Source organism: Neovison vison, chromosome X, assembly GCF_020171115.1.
Source record: "Neovison vison isolate M4711 chromosome X, ASM_NN_V1, whole genome shotgun sequence".
NCBI lineage: Eukaryota > Metazoa > Chordata > Mammalia > Carnivora > Mustelidae > Neogale > Neogale vison.
In genome coordinates, this window is record NC_058105.1 from 88,330,818 (window position 1) to 88,353,093 (window position 22,276).

At 42.6% G+C, this 22,276-nt stretch overlaps 1 protein-coding gene across 1 annotated transcript; it reads left to right on the forward strand.

Annotated features, from left to right (window-relative positions):
* The first annotated feature begins 2,776 nt into the window (after nucleotides 1-2,776).
* Nucleotides 2,777-13,368, forward strand: AKAP4 (A-kinase anchoring protein 4). Its single transcript, XM_044235310.1, has 6 exons — nucleotides 2,777-2,794; nucleotides 5,213-5,308; nucleotides 6,363-6,413; nucleotides 7,286-7,387; nucleotides 10,068-12,206; nucleotides 13,213-13,368. Exons 2-6 carry the CDS (start codon nucleotides 5,213-5,215, stop codon nucleotides 13,366-13,368), a joined length of 2,544 nt encoding a protein of 847 aa, XP_044091245.1. The 5' UTR covers nucleotides 2,777-2,794.
* The last annotated feature ends 8,908 nt before the right edge of the window (nucleotides 13,369-22,276 follow it).

The window sequence follows — 22,276 nt, forward strand, 5'->3', positions numbered from 1 at the left end:
CTCATTTAAATTTCATTTTGCCATTATTCATAACAATTACATTACAAAAACAGGTCCCATTTTTATTATCTTAATAACTCTTTCAAACCAAATGTAAACTAAACGCATATTTAAAGTATTGATTTGTACAATTATCCACAAGTTTGTATGGAAGAGATGTTCAGGTAGAATAAACAAAGTTAGAAAATGGATGATAGTGGTTCAAAAAAAACTATGTTTAACATGTTTATGTTTGGCTCTTAAAGGCTAATCTAAGTGCATAGTACTTCACACATATTCACACACTAACATGGCATATTCCTTTTGATTCTCTGAACATCCTTCTTCCCACCCATCTGTTCCCACCTCTCGTCAGTATAGGCTGGTCTGAGAATCTCAGCAGTTTACGAGAGAAAGAAGAGGCAGAGGATATACTGTACCCTATGACTGAGCCTCCTCACGTTTTTGTTATTGGTTTCCCATCCAAATGCTGCTCTTGTTTGCTCCTGGTTAGCCTCCAGGATGACAGGATTGGGGCGCCATGGGACAGGGCTCTAATCATCCATAATAGTTCTCTTTTTGTCATTCAGGGGATTTGGTAAAACGTTTTCCAGGCCCAGAGCATAGTCATAGTTGTTCCCTTCTGGGCTGGGAGACATAGAGGCTTTTTGTTTTTTAATCTTAGGGATATAAATTCTTGTGCTTGGAGAATAAATGCATGTTTTCTTTCTTTGCTTCTTATTCTACAGACATGAGCCAGGTTTTTCTTTAAATGTCAAAAGTTCTTGACAAAAAGGTAATATAGGAAAAACAAGTCTTGTGTAATATATTTTAGCTCATTGCCACCGACAAAGACCCCCTTCTTGACCTAAAGTTATTTTTTAATAAAAACTGTATATATTTAAGGTATACAACATGATGATTTGATATAGTCAGGCTCCTCTGAGACTTCTTAACTAGGCTGCAACCTTGGCATACAGAACTGCAACTTTGGGCACAAACAATATCATCCTTTTCCTACATTAAGAGACTAAAAAAAAAAAAAGAGACTTGAACAAACCACTAACACTAGTTTCTATCAGCTCGAGGCCATGTCCCTAAAATGATGACCCCAGCCTCCTTAAAAGGTCTGCCTAAGAAAGTTCAACATTACCAGAAGAATTTACTGCTTGTTTCAGCCAAAACCTGATTATAGGCTCCTGACCTCCCTTTTCTTAGAACATTTACTTTAGAAAACCTATCATTGTAAATCCTTTCTCCGTTCCTTGAGATGTATCTTATACAACCCAGAAATGTTTTTCTCAAGGACCTGGGAGCCATCCCTTTGAAATATAATTATCAAGAAAGAAGGACCCCAGTCTCTTAATCTCCATGAAAGGGTAGGAGCCTAACTTTCATAAGTATCAGTTTGCACACACAGTTGCCCGAAACACACTGATCACCCCTACCCAAACACACATACATACACACATTTAAAACCTCAGCAGTTTTTCCTTTAGCACATCCCAGCATTTAAAAAGCCTTCTGCTTCTTCTTTCAGTGGAGTTGAGCTCTGTTCATTGGAAGACTCTCTTCCTGGGCACCTGGGTGGCTCAGTCAGTTAAGCATCTGCCTTTTTCTCATGTCATGATCCCAGGGTCCTGGGATTGAGCCCACATCAGGGGTCCCTGCTCTGCAGGCAATCTGCTTCTACCTCTGCCCCTCTCCCTGCTCGTACTCTCAATCTCTCTCTCTCACAGGTTCTCTCTCTCTCACTCACTCTCTCAAATAAATAAAATAAAATCCTTTGTTAAAAAAAGGAAGACTTGGGATGCCTGGGTGGCTCAGTTGGTTGAGCAGCTTCCTTCGGCTCAGGTCATGATCCCAGCGTCCTGGGATCGAGTCCCACATCGGGCTCCTTGCTCGGCAGGGAGCCTGCTTCTCCCTCTGCCTCTGCCTGCCATTCTGTCTGCCTGTGCTCACTCTCTCTCCCTCTCTCTCTCTCTGATAAGTAAATAAAATCTTAAAAAAAAGGAAGACTCTCTTCCTTACTGCAATTGAATAAAATCTGTCTTGCCACTTCTAAAAAATGTCTAGCTCTGTTTTTCTTTGATGCCATGAGCTAACAAGATCAAAATTGTACAGCAGGGTTAAGACATGCAATCTCAGGGGTAACACAGGAAAGAAGAAATTGAAGTAGACCAAGAATACAAAACTATTATTTAGGGGATCATCCCAACTTATTTTTAATTCAGATGCTTTTATTGTCATGCATGAGGTTAAAGTGGAAATACGTAGAGAAAGGAGAAGCAGAAGACAAGTGTCAAGCACAGTATGAGCTATTTTGTGATGGGCTAATGTTTCCAAACTGGGGCAAAATTAAAGGCATCTCAAAGTCTAATGGATAATCCTCTAAAGAATACAGTAGCCAGCAATCTAGCACTGGCCATATAATGATAAAGTATAAGTGGGGCTTAGGTCCTTTCATAGCTTAAAAAAGTCTGTGCAAGGCTAGCCTTGTCCCAAGTAGATTGGCCTTTTTTCTGGGATAATTATGTCTCATGATGAAGACTATAGCTTGCTGGACCACTTAGACATCCAGAATCCTATGAATGGAGCCCCCAACTTTGTGTTGTCACTGTTCTCTATAGAAACAGTGATGTCATGAAGTAGAAATTCTAGTACCAGCTGGCAGTGAAGGCTTTAGCAGGGTATGGAGGGTTGAGCAAAGAAGCAACATCTTGGGTCAGACTGGAAGGGTCATCACAGCATCCCAATTAACAAGAAGAAAATCATTCCAAGGTCCTACAAAATATCTTACTCTGATACTACAAAGGTAGGGGCATCTTCTGACTTCTTTTTGACTAGCTAAGGGGATATCTTGATAGGGAGGTGAAACTTGGTATTTTTGCTTTTATTCAGGATAACCAGACAGGTCTTTACTCTTTTTTCTGTCTTTACTTAAATCCAAAGATCTCTTGCTGCATAACTCTGACTCTAGTGGGAAACCCAAAGAGAAATAAGCTAAGATGGGAAAATTAGTACTGTCTTATTCTTAAAGGCTTGTGGTAATTCTGTATGTGAAAAATACAGACCCCCACCAAACCAGTAACTAACAATGATTAGATTGTTTGAAAACAAGAAGATGATAGAGAAAGGAAGTCTCAAGGGACTTCCCCCTCCACAAAATGGACAAAATGTGAAATAAATATGTGTACCCTCCCAGAGAGAACATAAAAGTGTTGTTGTACTGCAGACGGACGGATGTGCTTTTGACGTGAAGGGCTACTGAGTTTGCCAGAAGGCCACGCCTTTGCTGAGGTTGCTAGTTTCAGGCATTGTGACCCAACAAACTCCCTTGTCATATGCCAGGGTCAGAGGCAGCAGGGAAAAGCCTGGCCCATCAGTCTCGTCCAACAGCTGACGGGGGTGGCAGCCAGCTGCAGGTGCCCAAGAACTTGGCACTGCCCAGTTCCATCTAAAGGGGCACATCTCCCTTCTTGGTGGCACAGTTCCAAACAAAGGTCTAAAATAACTTCATTATTAAGGTAATGAGTTCGCAAATTTATTTTTTTTTAATTCTTTAGGATTTGGACTGAGGTTGTATCCAAATCATATGAGGGGCCTCTATGACTCCTCTTCTTTTTTTCTAGGCTAGTTATCTCTAGCATTGAAAAGAAAAGAAAAACTCTTTCTTCTAAATGGGTATGAGAAGTCCTTTCCTAAAATTTTTTCAGGGAAATGTAGACATTATTGAAGGAAGAACCCAAGAAGATCTGTGGGAGAGGGGGAATGGCTAAGAGTAGAACTGTAGTACTATGTGAAAAGATGACCATCAGAGGATAGATGTTATCAAAATGTTGAGAGGGAGAGGGAGGGAAGGAAGGAGGGGAGGAGGAGGAGGAATTGGACAGGGAGGGAGTGAGGAGAGAGGGGAAAGAGAGGGAAGGAGGGGGATAGAGAGGAGGGAAGGAGGGGAAATGGAAGAAAAGAGAGAGGGGGAAATGGAGAGAAGGAGGGGAGAGAGAGGGAGGAGGAAGAAAGGAGAGAGGGAGGGAGGGGGAATGAAAGAAGGGAAAGAGGTGGAAAGGAGGGAAGGGGGGATGGGGGGGAAGAGAGGGAGGGAGGGGGAATGGAAGAAGTGAGAGAGGGGAAAATGTAGGGAAGGAGGGGGAGAGAGAAGGGAGGAGGAGGAAAAGAGAAAGGGGGAGGGAGGGAATGGAAGAAAGGAAAGAGGGAAAGAGGGGGGGAAAGGAGGGAAGGAGGGGGAGAGAGGGAGGAGGAGGAAAGGAGAGAAGGGAGGGAGGGGGAATGGAAGAAAGAGAGAGAGGGAGAGAGGGAACTAGAGGTTAAAAGGAGTGTCAATTTTGAAGGAAGTTGGGGGGAAGGAATCCAACAGCCCTCTAATAATTTAGCAAAGAAGGTTTCTCTTGTTAAATTTTAAAATGAAATAAAATTGAAGCCCCAGAAACTGAAACAATTCTACCGAGTTCTTAACTGTATCTTCCTGAACATAGATCTGAGGTCTTACATTGCAAAACCTTTGTCTATAGCATCAGGGTCTGGCCTTCCCTCAGACATTTGTCTCTTGGTTATATTTATAGCTATTAGATTTTCCCAACATTCAGAAACTTGTTCTATATGTTGGAATCTTATATGTTGTTTTGATAAGAAGGGCTATTTATTCACTGTACTAGTATTGATCCTAGTCTTTTCCAATGGCCTTATATAATAAGTATTAGAGCAATTTACCCAATTTCACTTTCTTTAATGTAATAAGAAAGATTCTGGTTGAACTGGAGTTAACGAAGATTCAGTTAAAAAGGATGAGGTAAGCTTTATTCTTTGTGGCCCCCGAGTGAGTAAACAAAAGTGGAGACAGATGAGATTTAGTGAGTATGGGTAGAAGTAAGTCATTAAATTTAATTCCCACAGTCTCTCGACCTTTTGGGTTGCTTCCCAACCTGCCATTTTTCCTGACTGGCTTTCTCACAAGTGATACTCCCATGGTTCCAAATACTTGGTGTGAGGAGTTTAAACTAACAGAGACTATGGATTGTGCTAAAAGATAATCAAGTTCAAACATTTCATAGTGTCCTTCCCCTTTTGCTCACCCCACCAGTCCCTAGCTGAAACTGAAACACCGAGATGGGTTTCAGGAAGCCCTTTGGAGATTCTTATCCAAACTTAGCCAGTCTCTAAAAATCATACATAACCATATATATATTCAGATCTCTTTCCTTTCTCTTTACAGATGTCTGATGATATTGACTGGTTACACAGCCGCAGGGGCGTGTGCAAGGTAGATCTCTACAGCCCAACAGGACAGCAAGATCAGGACCGGAAAGTGGTAAGATACAAAACTACCCCTACCGAGGAGTGGAAAGGATCCTCATTTGAGTATAGATATCCTGGAGCTCAGGATAGATTAATGGAGAGCAAAACTGTGATGTCTCCAAGCAACCAAGCTCAAGGAGGTCTGTGGGAGGATCAGTGTGCTTTATACATCACACAAGGATGAAATAAGGGAGAGGCAGGACCGGATGTGATGTAGAGGACCTGGGGAGGGAGAGCTAGTGGGGAGCTTGGTGGGAAGGGAGGAGTGGTGGTTGCCTAGTTACCAGCCCTTATTACCTAACTAACCCTTCTGAAGTCACAATGTCACCTAGCTACCAGTAAGTTACACTAAAGTGGGACTCCCTCAGGAGGACAAAATACTTCATGCTCTGTTTCCAAAATTTTGAGTGATTTACATAGTACCTCACATTTTTTTATCATGTTCAAGTGCCACTCATACCATGATTTACTTAATATGTATTTTTGCAATGTTTTTAAAAATAAATTTAAAATTCAAATACATTTAAAAATTACCATCACCCTAAGTAGTATCGTCTGCAATACCACAGGTCTGACGTTTTAGGACATATTTTCCAAATAAACAACAACAAATGCACCTATTAAATACATCTATTTATGTACCACTGGAAATATTCTCTATCATCCGTAGTAAAAATACCACACTTTGGGAACACAATAGCAGAAAGGTCTCTAAACTAGGAGCCAGGGGAATCAACTTCTAATGAAAGTTCCACCTCTGAGTTTGTGTCAGTTGGGCAAGCCACCTCTCTTCTTAGGTTTCTCAATATATATGGGTATTATATTTTGGGCCTGCCTCTGACAGGTAGGTATTCTCATTAAGGAGATAAAGTAATGCTAAGATTCTGTCTGCCTTATAATAATCATATTAACATTTATTGAGTTCTTACCATGCACAGGCACTCTGCTAAAAGCTTTACATTCAGTATCTCAATCAGTCCTCACAACCCTTTAAGGTAGGTACTGCCATCTCCCAGAAAGAAATTAGTCTTTAGAGTTTCTCTAAATTCACTCCTAATTTGATGCAGATATGCTTTGTTGACGTGTCCACCCTGAATGTGGAAGATAAAGATTGCAAGGTGGGTATTCTCTGCTCCCCTCACTTGGAATGGATGGGAAACCGCTGAGAAGGGTCATTAGAGACAGCATGAGGAGAGGGAAAGGTTGTGGCAGAGAACAGAAAGGTGGAGGAGCCTCAAGTGGAAAGCCACTGTTCTTGGAAGCCCAGGGTCTCTGGTTCAGAATTTATTGTCACTCTTGGTACCAAGTCTCATTTTAGAAGCCACTTAATTTGTTGGTAGGGCTAAAAGAAAGCATGGAAAATTGCATATCAGAGAAGTGAAATTTAAAAAAAAAAAACCAACCCTATCCAAAAGTTCGATGATTAGAAAATACAGACAAACTAAATACACATATAACCATTTCAGAAAATAATGAGATACGGTTCCTGAGACTGACAGTTTTACAGTTTTGTGAATACCTTCACAAAAGGGGGCTGGGGCAAGGGGAATAGTAATTTGTGGTGGGGCTGGGGCAAGGGGAATAGTAATTTGTGGTGGGAACTCTATCATTCTTCAAAGACTAGCTAGGGGCGCCTGGGTGGCTCAGTGAGTTAAGCCTCTGCCTTCAGCTTGGGTGATGATCTCGGGATCCTGGGATCAAGCCCCACTTTGGGCTCTCTGCTCAGCAGGAAGCCTGCTTCCTTCTCTCTCTCTCTCTCTCTCTCTGCCTGCCTCTCTGCATACTTGTAATCGCTGCCTGTCAAATATATAAATAAAATCTTAAAAAAAAAAAAAAGACTAGCCAGCATCACAGTCCTACCTCTCCTTCAGAAAGAAGAGGGATAATAGGGGACATAATATTCATACTTTGAAGTGGTAGCCTATGAGGGTGGCCTAGAGAAATCTCAAAAACCAACTGTTCATAAAAATCTTACCCCTTAATTCCATAGGATGCTGCTGGTTCCAGTTCGGAAGGTGATTTGAACTTGGGAAACCTGGAAGAAAAAGAGATTATTGTGATCAAGGATACCGAGAAGCAAGACCAGTCTAAGGTATACTTAGCCTCTGACCTCACCCTTTCTAATTCTCAGAGCCCAGTGCTGAGTCTGATGAGTCTGGTTCAGAGATGATAAGATAACTAAAATAACAGGCCCATAGATTTGAACACTATGACATTCTAGAGAACACAGTCTGAAGCTGAGAGTCACGGTAAGTTCAATACCTGGGTATCTAACAATGACACTAATCACAGAGGCTCAGAATGCCCATTCCTGATTTCAGGGCCCTACTCCAAATATAATATAGCTATTCTTATCCTAATAAAGATACAGGCTTATAAGCAGGATCTTTTGCAATGTTCTTTGCTGGCTTGTAATAGACTTGTATACCCTGTGTTGCCTGGAGACCAAGAAGGAAGAATGACAATATGGAGCAGAGAGAATCCACAATGATGAAGAACTATAGTTGCCTTGTTCCTACCCTGTTGTCTAAGAGATTACCTAGGTTGTTGGGTAGCAAAAAATTAGAACCAATTACACTTGCATGCCACTGTGACATACAGAATCCTTTTGTTTTTGTGTAAGTATTCTTAATTATATCTGTTAGGCTCCTGGTTTGGGGTAGGTATTAAAGCACATGAGAAGTCACCCCACAGTCCTACAAGCCTGGAGTGGCTGGTATTGGAACAGGATCTTTTGCTTTAGTGGAAAAGAGTCAAGCATTTCTTGTTCTGTCTTCCTGGGATCATAATGAGAAACAGCATTTCTGGCCCCAGACACATTTGGAATAATGAGAGTGGGCTCTAAGGAAGGAAAAGCCAGTTACCAAATACTCTCTAGTTTTGGGTTCAGTTGGGGGTGGTCAACTCCATTTTGGAGACTCAAGAAAGGGATAAATTATACCTGGTGTTTATTTTTAAAAGAGCAGTCCATATTTCCTGCACACAAGGCAGATCTCCTTGATTGTATCAAGCCCATTCACAAAAATTTGACCTTCTCATGACCTCATGTTTCCAGGAATTCTATGAAAAGACAGGAGATGAAGCACTGGAAGGGTCAAAGAGGCCAATGACACTTAGTGCTGGGTAGAAGTTGTATACAATACATCTACACATCTCCAGACAGGGGCACACACAGTCACAAACATACAAATCTATACAAAGTGACATGCACATCGATACATACATTTACATACATTAACACAAAATAATTTATACAAGCAAAGACATATGTGTGTTTCACTACACGTGACATTGACAAACACACAAGCACTAATATAATAAACTTAGATACATTGACTTATTGATAAACAATGACTGACATACATACACAGAGATACACAGGTATACAGCCAGATACCTTGACATGCTCACATGCGACACATGTAAACATCCATATATATACCCATGCACACCGTGCACAAACATATACTCACGCACCCATAGCCTTTGATCAAAACACACTAATCGTACAGACTCAGGTATAGGCATACACACTTACAAATATACTTCATGTTGATACACACACACAGAAACTTAAACAAAATGATAGAAAATCACTAACTCTTGTTTGTGTGCACTGATACACACACCAACAAAATGCAGTAACATCCCCACTCACATACTCACACACAAACTCAAATGCGGGGGTGGGGGCAATGCTGACACACATTCTCAAGCACGGACACAGCATATAAATATAACATAAGGGGCGCATGGGTGGCTCAGTGGGTTATAGCCTCTGCCTTTGACTCAGGTCATGATCCCAGGATCCTGGGATCAAGCCCCGCATCAGGCTCTCTGCTCAGCAGGGAGCCTGCTTCCCCCTCTCTCTCTGCCTGCCTCTCTACTTGTGATCTCTGTCTGTCAAATAAATAAAATCTTAAAAAATAATAAAAATTTAAAAATAAATATAACATAAATGACACCCAATTTATTGACAGATTACACAGTCATTATACAATCACCTATTTACACATGCAATTCATATTTTAACATACACATGTATTACTATATTATACATTAATGTTTATTGATGAATCTGTATGTTAATATGTGAATGCATGCTCTAATATATACAAGTGCATTTATAGCTGCATGATACATGCTACTGAATTTCTATCATAAATATATGCACATCGTTTCCAATCAACCCTTGTTTATTTGTATATTCTCAGACACACTGACATACACCCTCTCATGGTTACAACCCCACATACGTATGAAATGTATGACATGTTGGCTTGTACAGTAGGCAATGAGTATTGATGTCAGCATATTATTACACATGCTTACACACACTCACACATGGACACTGACATACACATGTACACAGACACACACATTTTCACATTTCACAAGACAGACTGACACATTGACTTCTGTTGAGATATTCACACTTACAAATTGCTGTATTGATATGCACATGCACACAGTGGATTCAAGGATACATTTTTGACACATTAAAATAAGAACACATATGCAGATGAAATTGACAAGTATATTGATAACACTTAAATATAGTTAAGTGCACAAATGCATATACTCTGAGATTTTGCTGCTGCCACTTGTGTTTGAATGTGTATTAATGGTTATAATTGTATGTTATGTTCCTGTGCAAATTCTAAAGACCAAATCCCTAATCTGGGCAGTTTCAAAGATGTATCTTCTAAATAAAATAAGGGAAAGAAGTACCCTACCCAAACTCTTATGGATAGGTGTTCTTCTTTTTTTAGACGGAGGGATCTGTATGCCTTTTCAAACAAGCTCCTTCTGATCCCATAAGCGTCCTCAATTGGCTTCTCAATGACCTCCAGAAGTATGCTTTGGGTTTTCAACATGCACTGAGCCCCTCAGCCTCTAGCTGTAAACATAAAGTAGGAGACACAGAAGGCGAATATCACAAATTACCCTCTGGGAACTGCTACAGTGTCTATGCCGATCAACTGAACATGAATTATATGACCAATGGACCTCAATGCCTACATCTAGAAATGGCAGCTGCCAAAAACACCAACAATAACCAGAGCCCTTCCACTCCTCCAGCCAAATCTCCTAGCACTCAGAGGGCAGTGATTTCCCCTGATGGTGAGTGTTCTATGGATGACCTTTCCTTCTATGTCAACCGATTATCTTCTCTGGTAATCCAGATGGCCCGTAAGGAGATCAAGGAGAAGTTGGAAGGTGGAAGCAAATGCCTCCACCATTCTCTCTACCCATCCCCTGGGGACAAAGGGAAAAACAGCCCCCGCAGTGCTGTGAGCAAGATTGCTTCTGAAATGGCCCATGATGCTGTAGAATTGACCTCGGCAGAAATGCGGGGCACTGGGGAGGAGGGCAGGGAAGGTGGCCGGAAAACCTTTCTGTATGGTGAATTATCCAACAAGAACAAGGTTGGGGACAAACAGATGTGCCAAAGAGATAGTAAAGAATTTGCAGATTCTATCAGCAAAGGGCTCATGGTTTATGCCAATCAGGTGGCATCTGACATGATGGTCTCTGTTATGAAGACCTTGAAAGTACATAGTTCTGGGAAGCCAATTCCAGCCTGTGTGGTCTTGAAGAGGGTGCTGTTAAAACACACCAAAGAAATTGTGTCTGATTTGATTGACTCCTGCATGAAGAACCTGCATAACATCACAGGGGTCCTGATGACCGACTCGGACTTTGTCTCCGCTGTCAAGAGGAATCTGTTCAACCATGGAAAACAAAATGCTGCCGATATCATGGAGGCTATGCTGAAGCGTCTGGTCAGTGCTCTTCTTGGCGAGAAGAAGGAGACTAAAACTCAGAGTCTGTCATATGCATCCTTGAAAGCTGGGTCCCAAGATCCCAAATGCAAGAACCAAAGTCTTGAATTCTCAGCTATGAAAGCTGAGATGAAGGGAAAGGACAAAGGCAAAATGAAACCAGAGCAGTGCAAGTCATTGACCAGCGCCGAGAAAGTCAGTGAACACATCCTCAAGGAGAGCCTGACCATGTGGAACCAAAAGCAAGGAAACCAAGGCAAGATGCCTAGCAAAGCATGCACCAATAAAGAGGAAAAAAGAGAGAAGATCAGTCCTTCCACGGATTCACTGGCAAAAGACTTGATTGTGTCTGCCCTTATGTTGATCCAATACCATCTGACCCAGCAGGCCAAAGGCAAAGACGCATTTGAAGAAGAGTGTCCTGGTTCTGCCACGGGCTATATGACTCAGAGTGCCCAATACGAAAAGTCTGGAAGTGGCCAAAGTACAAAGGCACTTTCAATGAAACATCTAGAATCTCGTGGAACTCCAGGACCATCTACCTCCCTGAAGGAAAATCAACAGCTGGACTCTCAGAAGCTGGATATGTCAAACATCGTTTTAATGCTGATTCAGAAGCTGCTTAATGAGAGCCCCTTCAACTGTGATGATCTATGTGAAGGTGAGAACAAGCGTTCTGAGCCCAGGACAAACAAAGCAGCTTCTGTGTCCAAGAGGCCTGACAGAGGGGAAGAACAATGCCAGGAAAATCAAGAACTTGACTTTATCAGTGGGATGAAGCAAGTGAACCGCCAGTTTATAGATCAACTGGTAGAATCCGTGATGAAGTTGTGCCTTATCATGGCTAAGTATAGTAATAATGGGGCAGCCCTTGCTGAGCTGGAAGAACAAGCAGCCTTGGCAAACAACTCCAATTACCAGCCTGGTGGCTCCAGATGTAGTCATGATGCTGCGATGTCACAGAACCATCAAGACTCTCCTGGGCCTGAAGTTATAGTTAATAATCAGTGCTCAACAAGCAGCTTGCAGAAGCAGCTCCAGGCTGTCCTGCAGTGGATTGCAGCCTCCCAGTTTAACGTGCCCATGCTGTACTTCATGGGAGATGATGATGGACAACTGGAGAAGGTAAGCAACGCAACAGGTGCAAGAAGAAAAGAGGGTTGGGATGGGCAGGGAGAGGGAGGCAGCATTGTACTTAAAGCCTGAGAGTAGTCTGATTTTTTCCCAAGCCTCCTCTTTACTGTGCACTTTTCGAACTGCTTGCACTTCATAAAAAGACAAAGTGGTGAACCATTAACTGAGTGGGGCTCTGGATACCTCAAGGTCTGTGCATTTCCAAGAGGAGGAATGAGGTTAGCTCACTGTATCGGTGATCCTTTCAACAAACTATTCGGTAACACATCAGGGAGCAGTGTTTAAGTTTTACATTTTGAGTTTGAAGGCCCTCAGGATTGGAAAGAGGGGAAAAAAAAGAAAAAAAGGGAGCTCCTCCCCAAAGACATGGGTCCTACAAGTGCCCCAAGAGTACCTTGCCTCCTTAAACTTTTTGTCCTAGGCACCTCATTTGCTCTGCCCTAGTCCTGTCCTTGCCTTCCAGTTTCACAAAGGTCAGCATTCATGCACATACAAGTTCTCTCTTCTCTCCTCCCTCTTTCTCTCTCTCACACACACACGCATGCCACAACCATGTTCTCTACATCAGATAGAGTTAAGAGAAATGAAATACTGAACCAGATTATTTTTAGTTCAGGACCAGGAGATTGTCCTTACTTCCCACCTCATACTTTTTTAGGGAAGCTGGGGAATGGCAACCCCTAACCTTGAGCTAGCAATCATCACAGACTAACTGAACAATCTAGCACATCTGAGAAGTGTTTGGTGAACACATTTGATTCCAGAGTTTGTTTTCTAAAGCTCAAAGTCCAGTGGCATTTGGAACTGTGTCCTTAGAGAAGGGACAAGGGGAAAGAAAAGCCAGGTCAGGAGCGTGAAGTCCTGGATCTGTGTCAGGCTTTACTCTAATCCTAGAAGCCTGGGTAGGAAGGTGACAGGGGAGGGCCCACTTGATCCAACTGGGTCCCTTCTCCAAAAGCATCACGTGACTCAAAGCTACCTCTGGCTCTCTCCACAGCTTCCTGAAGTTTCAGCTAAGGCAGCAGAGAAGGGGTACAGTGTAGGGGATCTTCTTCAAGAGGTCATGAAGTTCGCCAAGGAGCGACAACTGGACGAAGCCGTGGGAAACATGGCTAGGAAACAACTGCTAGACTGGCTGCTCACTAATCTGTGAGCTAACAACTCCTTTGACTCCCCTCCATTTACTCCCCCTAGCAGCATTCCATCCCAGCCTGAATGCCCCCACCCATCAGGCCAGTGAACTGCATACCACACGACTGTATTTCCTAATACATCTGAGCAGTTGGACTGTGCAAATACAGGGGGTCCAAAAGCTGGGCAAGAACACGAATTAAAAAAATTTAAAAAAGTGTTGTTTTCTTGATCAGATGGATTGGCAGCAAGGGAGGAGAATGGGTTGAATTCCAAGGACTGTGTCCTTGGACTTACGTCCAGATCTCTCTCTGGGTTCTTTCCTGAGCACCCAAGACACAGGCATATATGTCCCAAGTCCCTAAGTAATCTGGTTTGTACAGATGTTCTCAGCTTACAAACTCTTTAGAGTTTTGCCACCTGTGGCCTCCCTGTTTCTCTCAGAATTGCCTGCCTAACTTGATACTTCCCCTTCTAATCCCAAGGATGTAGCCTTCTTGGTTTTTATTAAGAGCCTGAAGGTAGGCCATCTTACACAAAATCTAGCTGAAGTAAGTATATTACCCATTACCCAGGCAAGGGCGGGGGACATTGCTCCAGCTTGCCTCACACACACCCTCACTGTTCACTGCACATGGATAAATACTATCCAGAACCACAATTGGATCTGAACCTCTTATGTGTGAATAAAGCTCTCTGAGAAGTCATTTACTTCAACTGATGAGATTTTGTCTTCCATCAGTCTGAGAGAAAATTCTTCTGAGAAGAAAGCTAGAGGATGGTAAATTCACAGCCACCGTATGTGAATCCCAATGTGTGTCTTTTTTTAAAAAAGATTTTATTTATTTGACAGAAATCACAAGTAGGCGGAGAGGCAGGCAGAGAGAGGAGGAAGCAGGCTCCCTGCTGAGCAAAGAGCCCAATGCGGGGCTCGATCCCAGGACCCTGGGATCATGACCTGAGCCGAGGGCAGAGGCTTTAACCCACTGAGCCACCCAGGCACCCCCCCAATGTCTCTTTTTTTAAAAAAAGATTTTATTTACTTATTTGACAGACAGAGGTCACAAATAGGCAGAGAGGCAGACAGAGAAAGAAGAGGAAGCAGGCCCCCCGCGGAGCAGAGAGCCCAACGCAGGGCTCAATCCCAGGACCCCAGGACCACAACCCGAAGGCAGGGGCCTTAAACCACTGAGCCACCCAGGTACCCCCATTGTCTCTTTTGAGACCAGCACTAAATCCTTAGATTTGTGCATGCTCCTCAGAAGTCAATCATAGTGCTAGAATTTATTGCAAACAAGGTCAAAACAATGGTTTCAGGGATACCTGGATGGCTCAGGTTAAGCTGCCTTCAGCTCAGGTCATGATCCCAGGGTCTGAGATGGAGTTTCTCATCGGGCTCCTTGCTTAGCGGGGAGACTGCTTCTCTCTCCACCTCTGCCTGCTACTCTGCCGGCTTGTGCACGTGCTCGGTCTGTCTGTCTGTCTGTCTCTCTCTCTCTGACAAAATCTTCATTAAAACTTTTTTAAAAACGGTTTCAGAGGTGTGGTCCTCTGTCAGCTAGTTTGCTGCGGCATACACTGGTGCCTTTGAGGTGTCGTGGCTTCATAGAACCAAACAGAGCATGTGAGATCCTTCTGGATTCAAAAGTCAAAGCTTTTGCCTCTTACTAGTCACATGGCTTTACAAGAGTCACTGAGACCCAGCCTGTTTCCTTACTATGGAAGGGAGGATGCTTTACACGGGGGTAGCTTGTTATAAATGTAGCTACCTGAAGGAAGCTGTACCCTGCAAAGCCCATCCTGACATAGTTTCAAGTATTCTTGATACGCTTCCAAACTGAAAGCAGGATTGTCTTGAGTATGGGACCAAGAGAGGTACTTTTTGGGGGGAGGTAAGCGGCACAGAGGCAAACCTTACCCACTTCCCCACAATGCCTGGACCGGTCAGAAGTAAAGGCAGGCCTCTTCAGAGCAGGACTTCAGAACTCCCCAACCTGGATGAAAGCTAATCAAACCTTTTCCAGTCACAGCCGCACCATGAAAATCTTTGGAGTTGAGCTACCACAGATCCTTTCCTTACTCCTTGAAGAAAATCCTTAATAAACAAATCCTGGGACCAGGGCTGGATTTCTGATGACTCAATCCTCCCTGAGCACAGCTGGGTCCCATAGTAGTTTACTTCCTTGATTAACTTGGCTCTTGACTTCCTCCTGATTTTTATTATGAGACGGCCTTGGGGATTTCTTGGAACATGGAAATAGAAGCAAAGGAAGTTATATGTTCTGCTAAATGAGGAGAGTTGGGGCAAAATTGTCTCTAAGGGCCCCTCCAGTTCTGACATTTGAGGATTCTAAGAAAGTGTTTCTCTTGCATAATTTCTCAAGGAAACTTGTGTGGATGAGGTAAGATTAGGGTGAGGAAACTTGATTTTTGCCAGAGCTGACAGACTCCAGCAGAGAAAGGAATGCTTTGGACCACAAAGGGCTCTGACAAGGGTCTGGAGGAGCTCAATAGTCCTTGGGGTTTATTCCTGGAGGGCAAGGCCCTGGCCTTTCACCTCTCTAAATGAAGTGACCCCAAGCACCCTATTGGCAATGTGGCCATGCTCAATGGCAGCAGTTGAAGATAGACAAGGACTTTGCCTGAGTGGAGAACCCCACGTGTAGTAGAAAAGGGATGATAGGAGCAGAGAGGGAGGGAATATATGAGTGTCTCCTGGCGGGTGACGAATTGGCTTGAAATATTTGACAGTTGTGGTGTCTCTGAACACCAGGCCTCCATTTCAAAAGGAAGTTGTGAGCAAAACTCATGTGAGAGGTTACCGCAGGGCCAAGACTAGGCTGAGGTGAGGTGAGATGGACACTCGCCTCAGGAACAAAATTTAAGGGGGAACCAAAAACTCAGTAATCAAAATAAGTGTTTTAATGCACTATCTTAAAAAAAAAACCTGAAATTAATGCCCCCCAAATCCATGCTGAACAAAATACCAAAAATTGTAATATTTTGTTACACCTGGGTGGCTCAGTCAGTTGAGTGTCTGCCTTTGGCTCAGGTCATGATTGCAGGGTCCTGGGATTGAGCCCCACATCAGGCTCCTTCCTCAGTGGAGAGCCTGCTTCTCTCTCTGCACTCTGCTCCTCCCCCTGCCACCATTCTGTCTCTCTCTCTCTCTCTTTCTCTAAAACTTTCAAACAAAATCTTTTAAAAAATAAAATTACAATACAGAAAATCAGTAACAACTGCTGTGCCAAACCATAATGGAGCATGAGATAAAAGGAAAAATTGGCAAGACTAATTTTATGGGAGTAACATTTTCTGGGAGATTTCCAAGGCAATAGAGAATATGTTGCCCCAAAAACCTGTATCAGTACCAAAAAAAAAAAAAAAAAAAAAAAGCAGCAGTGAATTAAGTGCCTGCCTAAAAAACCTAGGAAGAGAACAAATAAGAAGTCCAACATGTTTGGGAAAGAGGAAATAAAATTTGTATCAAGGGGAACAAAGCAAACTTTCACTTAAACTTTAAAAAATTCATTTTTTTAAATTGGAGAGGCAGACAAACTGTAAGAGACTCTCAACTTGGGGAAACACACGGAAGGTTGCTAGAGGGGAGGTGGGTGGGGGATGGGAGTACTGCATGATGGACTTAAGGAGGGCCCTTGATGTAATGAACACTGGGTGTTATATGCAACTGATGAATCCCTAAACTCTGCCTCTGAAAGTAATAATATGCTATACATGAATTGAATTTAAATAAAAATTTTAAAAAATATTTAAAAATTCAGGGATGAGGAGAGGGGAGTTGCAGGGTTTTCTCTCTTGCTTAACCTAAGAGTACATTGTTGTCAACCAAAGCTCATATGAGATTAATTCTGGTTAAAAACAGGAACCACATGGGGCGCCTGGGTGGCTCAGTGGGTTGGGCCACTGCCTTCGGCTCAGGTCATGATCTCAGGGTCCTGGGATCGAGTCCCACATCAGGCTTTCTGCTCAGCAGGGAGCCTGCTTCCCTCTATCTCTCTCTCTGCCTGCCTCTCCATCTACTTGTGATCTGTCTCTGTCAAATAAGTAAATAAAATCTTAAAAAAAAAAACAGGAACCACATAAGATTTTCCCTATTAAAATTCCACTTTAAAACAGTTCTATAATGAAAGAAGAAAAGTAAGTACAAAGTAGGAATATAGGAGAGGCAGAAATAAAAATGCCACTTTTGCACAAGATATATTTATTCAGGGGCGCCTGGGTGGCTCAGTGGGTTAAGCTGCTGCCTTCGGCTCAGGTCATGATCTCAGGGTCCTGGGATTGAGTCCCGCATCGGGCTCTCTGCTCAGCAGGGAGCCTGTTCCCTCTCTCTCTCTCTCTGCCTGCCTCTCCATCTACTTGTGATTTCTCTCTGTCAAATAAATAAATAAAATCTTTAAAAAAAAGATATATTTATTCATCCATGAAAAGCAAATCCTGAAACACCAGAGGTACTGAAGGAGTTTTGCAAAGGTATAGAAGATACTTGCAAGCTGTGGGAATTTGCCATCAACTAAAACAATTCCAGCTGCTTTCACCCCAGTGACTCTGAGATATGTAAAAAAATCCAGCAGTTCCCCTGCACTCAAGTCTCTGTGGTATCAGACCATGAAAAAAGTGTAAAAGAACCTATCAAATTTCTATATCCCAGAGCCACCCAGCCAAAAAGAGGAGAGTCTAATTACCATAGTGACAATACTATTAAACCTTTGGGTATTAAGGAAGGCAAAAAACGGCATTTACAGAGCACTTACATTACTACTGCTTTACTAGACATTACTAGTGCTTTAATTCTTTCAAAAACCTCAGTGAGACAGTTTGTTATTAGATGTTTTTACAGATAAGAAATTAGGGGCTCAGGCTTCAAGGCCTCTTTCTAGGCCCTAAATGGAAGAGTTGGGATTCAAATCCAGGTTTGCCTCAGGTCAAACACTATGTTCTTTCCATTCTATCACACTGCCATCCTAGTAATTCAGAGTCCATGTTTACTAAAAAACAAACTATAAAACATGAATGAGAGGGACGTCTGGGTGGCTCAGACAGTTAAGCATTTACCTTTGGCTCAGGTCATGATACCAGGGTCCTGGGTCCAAGCACTCCATCTGGCTTCCTCCTCAGAGAGCCTGCTTCTCCCTCTGCCTACTGCTCCCCCTGCTTGTTTCTCTTTCTCTCTCTTTCTCTCTCTCTCTCTCTGACAAATGAATAAATCTTAAGAAAACACATGGATGAGAAAAACTAAAGGAGAACAGATAAATAGGAAAATAGACCATGCTCCTGGCTGGTAAAACTAAATAAAAACATCACTCTTGTTTTTTTAAGTATGTATTTTTTTAATAGGCAAAACACTTCTATTGGGTCAACATTTAAAATATACAAAAGCATATTAATTTTAATTAACATGTACTGTATTATTTGCTTCCGGGGTGCAGGGCTGTGAATCATCAGGCTTACACATTTCACAGCACTCACCGTAGCATATACCCTCCCCAGTGTCCATCACCCAGCTACCCTATGCCTCCCACCAACCCCCAGCAACCCTCAATTTGTTTCCTGAGATTGAGTGTCTTACGGTTTGTCTCCGTCTCCGGTCCCAACCTGTTCCATTTTTCCCTCCCTTCCCCCCATGACCTCCTGCCCTGCCTCTCAAATTCCTCATATCAGAGGGATCATAAGATAATTGTCTTTCTCTGATTGACTTATTTTGCTCAGTGTAATACCCTCTAGTTCTATCCACATCATTGCAAATGGCAAGATTTCAGGGGTTTTTGATGGCTGCATAATATTTCATTGTATATATATAACACAGCTTCTTTATCCATTCATCTGTTGATGGACATCTAGGTTCTTTCCATAGTTTGGCTATTGTGGTCATTGCTGCTATAAACATTTGGATGCACATGCCCCTTCAGATCACTACGTTTGTATCTTTAGGGTAAATGCCCGATAGTGGGATTGCTGGGTTGTAGGGTAGCTCTGTTTTCAACTTTTTGAGGAACCTCTGTACTAAAACATCACTCTTTAATTCAACATGTAGGTCTCCTATAATGCCACTTTAAATCTTTATGAGATACCCTGAAAGTATCTCTCCCCCAAGAAATTTATTCATTGAAAAGGGAAAAATCATAATTTCATTAACAGATGACTCCAGCAGTCACACCTTAATTAGGTGATCAAGGTTAACATCATCAGTAAAGATACATCGATACCATGAACCTCCTGAGAAGATGTCATGAGAAGAACACATCGCCTCTGAGGCATTCTTGTCAAAAACCCATGACCCCATTCTAATCATGAGAAACCGTCAGATTAAACCCAAACTGAGGGACATTTGCAAAATACCTGACCAGAATTGACTGCAAAGGGTCACAAGGAAACATTTTAGAGTTATGGAAATGTTAATTATATACCTTGAGAGGAAAGGTGTTTAACAAAGGCATATGTATACATTTCTCAAGACTCATCACTTAAAACTGGTGAATATTATTCTATCTAAATTATATTCCTTTTTTTAAAAAGATGTTATTTATTTATTTGACAGAGAAAGAGTGAGAGAGAGAACAGGAGTAGGGGGAGGGGCATAGGGAGAAGCAGGCTTCCCGCAGAGCAGGGAGCCTGATGTGGGACTCGATCCCAGGACCCTGGAATCATGACCTGAGCTGAAGGCAGACACTTAACAGACTGAGCCACCCAGGATCCCCTATCTAAATTATATTTCAACAAAGTTGGTTTCTAAATATATTTAAACCTAATACCTGTAGGAAAACAATCCCCTTCCACCATTAACAAGTTTACTGTTCTTCCGCCTCTTTCCAGAAAGTCTCCCATTTAGCAAGTCTTCGTGACTTTGGTCTCTGAGCCACCCTTAACTTGCAGCCCTCCCTCCTGCCCCTTCCACTTGGCTGTGGTGGCCTGAAGCAGGCCTTGGAAACCCCGTCTTTGGGAGAATTTCCCTCCCAGACCCCAGCTATGTATCCAAGGTGAGAAGTTTTCCAGCTCAACTTCTTCTTGTTATGAAAGTCTCCTCCTCAGAAAAGCCTTCCTTTACTATAGTATCTCCCACAGCTACTCTCTACTACATCACACCCAGCTTATTTTCATCACCCAAACTGATCTATCCTTTGTGATATTATTTACTTGCTTATTGACTGTCTTTTCCCACTAGAATGGCAACCCCAGGAGCACAAGGACCTGTCTGTCTGTGTCTGTCCTCTGTACCCAGCACGGTGCCTGATGCCTAGTAGCCATTCAATACATGTTTATTAAATAAATAGTGATTCATCTATGTTGGTGTTCCCTGGTGGGGAAAAATAACATTAAATGGGGACTCAGAAAATTCATCATTAACCACAGCAATTTAATGCTGCTTAATCATCTTAATATAGCCAAGTGTCCATTTCCTCACCTTAAAAGTCAGGGTACTAACCAATACCTTTCATATATACTTCTCTGGAGGTGTTGTGCAGATCAAAGAGACAAGCAAGGTGAAAATGTTTGAAAATACGCCTAAATGTGCCCAGTAAATATTTAATGCAAAATAATAATTAAACTAAGAATAAGAATAACTTTTCTGGAAAACAGCATGGAGGTTCCTCAAAATGTTGAAAATAGAACTGACCTATGACCCAGCAATTGCACTACTGGGTATTTATCCTAAAGATACAAACGTAGTGATCCAAAGGGGCACGTGCACCCGAATGTTTATAGCAGCAATGTCCACAATAGCCAAACTATGGAAAGAACCTAGATGTCCATCAACAGATGAATGGATAAAGAAGATGTGGTATATATACACAATGGAATACTATGCAGCCATCAAAAGAAACGAAATCTTGCCATTTGCGACAACATGGATGGAACTAGAGTGTATCATGCTTAGCGAAATAAGTCAAGCGGAGAAAGACAACTATCATATGATCTCCCTGATATGAGGAAGTGGTGATGCAACATGGGGGCTTAAGTGGGTAGGAGAAGAATCCATGAAACAAGATGGGACTGGGAGGGAGACAAACCATAAGTGACTCTTAATCTCACGAAACAAACTGAGGGTTGCTGGGGGGAGGGGGGTTGGGAGAAGGGAGGTAGGGTTATGGACATTGGGGAGGGTATGTGCTTTTGGGTAAATTGGAAGGGGAGGTGAACCATGAGAGACTATGGACTCTGAAAAACAATTGAGGGGTTTGAAGTGGCGGGGGGGGTGGGAGGTTGGGGTACCAGGTGGTGGGTATTATAGAGGGCACAGCTTGCATGGAGCACTAGGTGTGGTGAAAAAATAATGAATACCGTTTTTCTGAAAATAAATAAATTGGAAAAAAATGAAAAAAAAAAAAGAATAACTTTTCTGAGCTTTTACTGTGTGCCGGGCATTCTTTTAAGTGCTTTCCACCTTAATTCTCCCACCAACCCCCTGAGGTAAGTACTCTTATTAGCCCATTTTGAAGATGAGGCAACTGAGGCACAGAGAGCTGGAATAACTTGCTCAAGTTCACAGTTAGAGGAAGTAGTAGAGTTAGGATTCAAACACAGATAGTCCTGCCTCTGAAGCTCCCATTTTATACTGCCTCATAGAATACCCAGACCTTGTCTGTCACATCTTATAAAGGATAAGTCCCGGCAGAGTGCAGGTAATCCTCAGAGAATGGAGTAGGTCTTTCTCAGAGGCAACAAAAACCTCTGGAGTGGTGTGAATGGTTGCCTGGAAGGAGTCCAGGCTGGTGGCTAGGCACAGGTTTCCAAAGGCTATTGTAAGCATAGGCCTGGGCCTAGAAAGGGGCTAAAAACTACCCCAAGGCAGCAGGCAGCTGGGCCAGCTCCTGGGACTCATGGAGCAGGCAATATTCCGAAGTGCAAAGCAGAGGTGGTGCTTAAAATGCAGCCTCATGGAACAGAATGATACTCCACATTTGCTCCCAGTG

Coding starts and splice junctions, on each gene's coding strand:
- AKAP4 (XM_044235310.1), top strand. CDS start 5,213: ATGTCTGATGATATTGACTGGTTACACAGCCGCAGGGGCGTGTGCAAG. Junction 5,309..6,362: donor AAGATCAGGACCGGAAAGTG/GTAAGATACAAA, acceptor AATTTGATGCAG/ATATGCTTTGTTGACGTGTC. Junction 12,207..13,212: donor ATGATGGACAACTGGAGAAG/GTAAGCAACGCA, acceptor CTCTCTCCACAG/CTTCCTGAAGTTTCAGCTAA.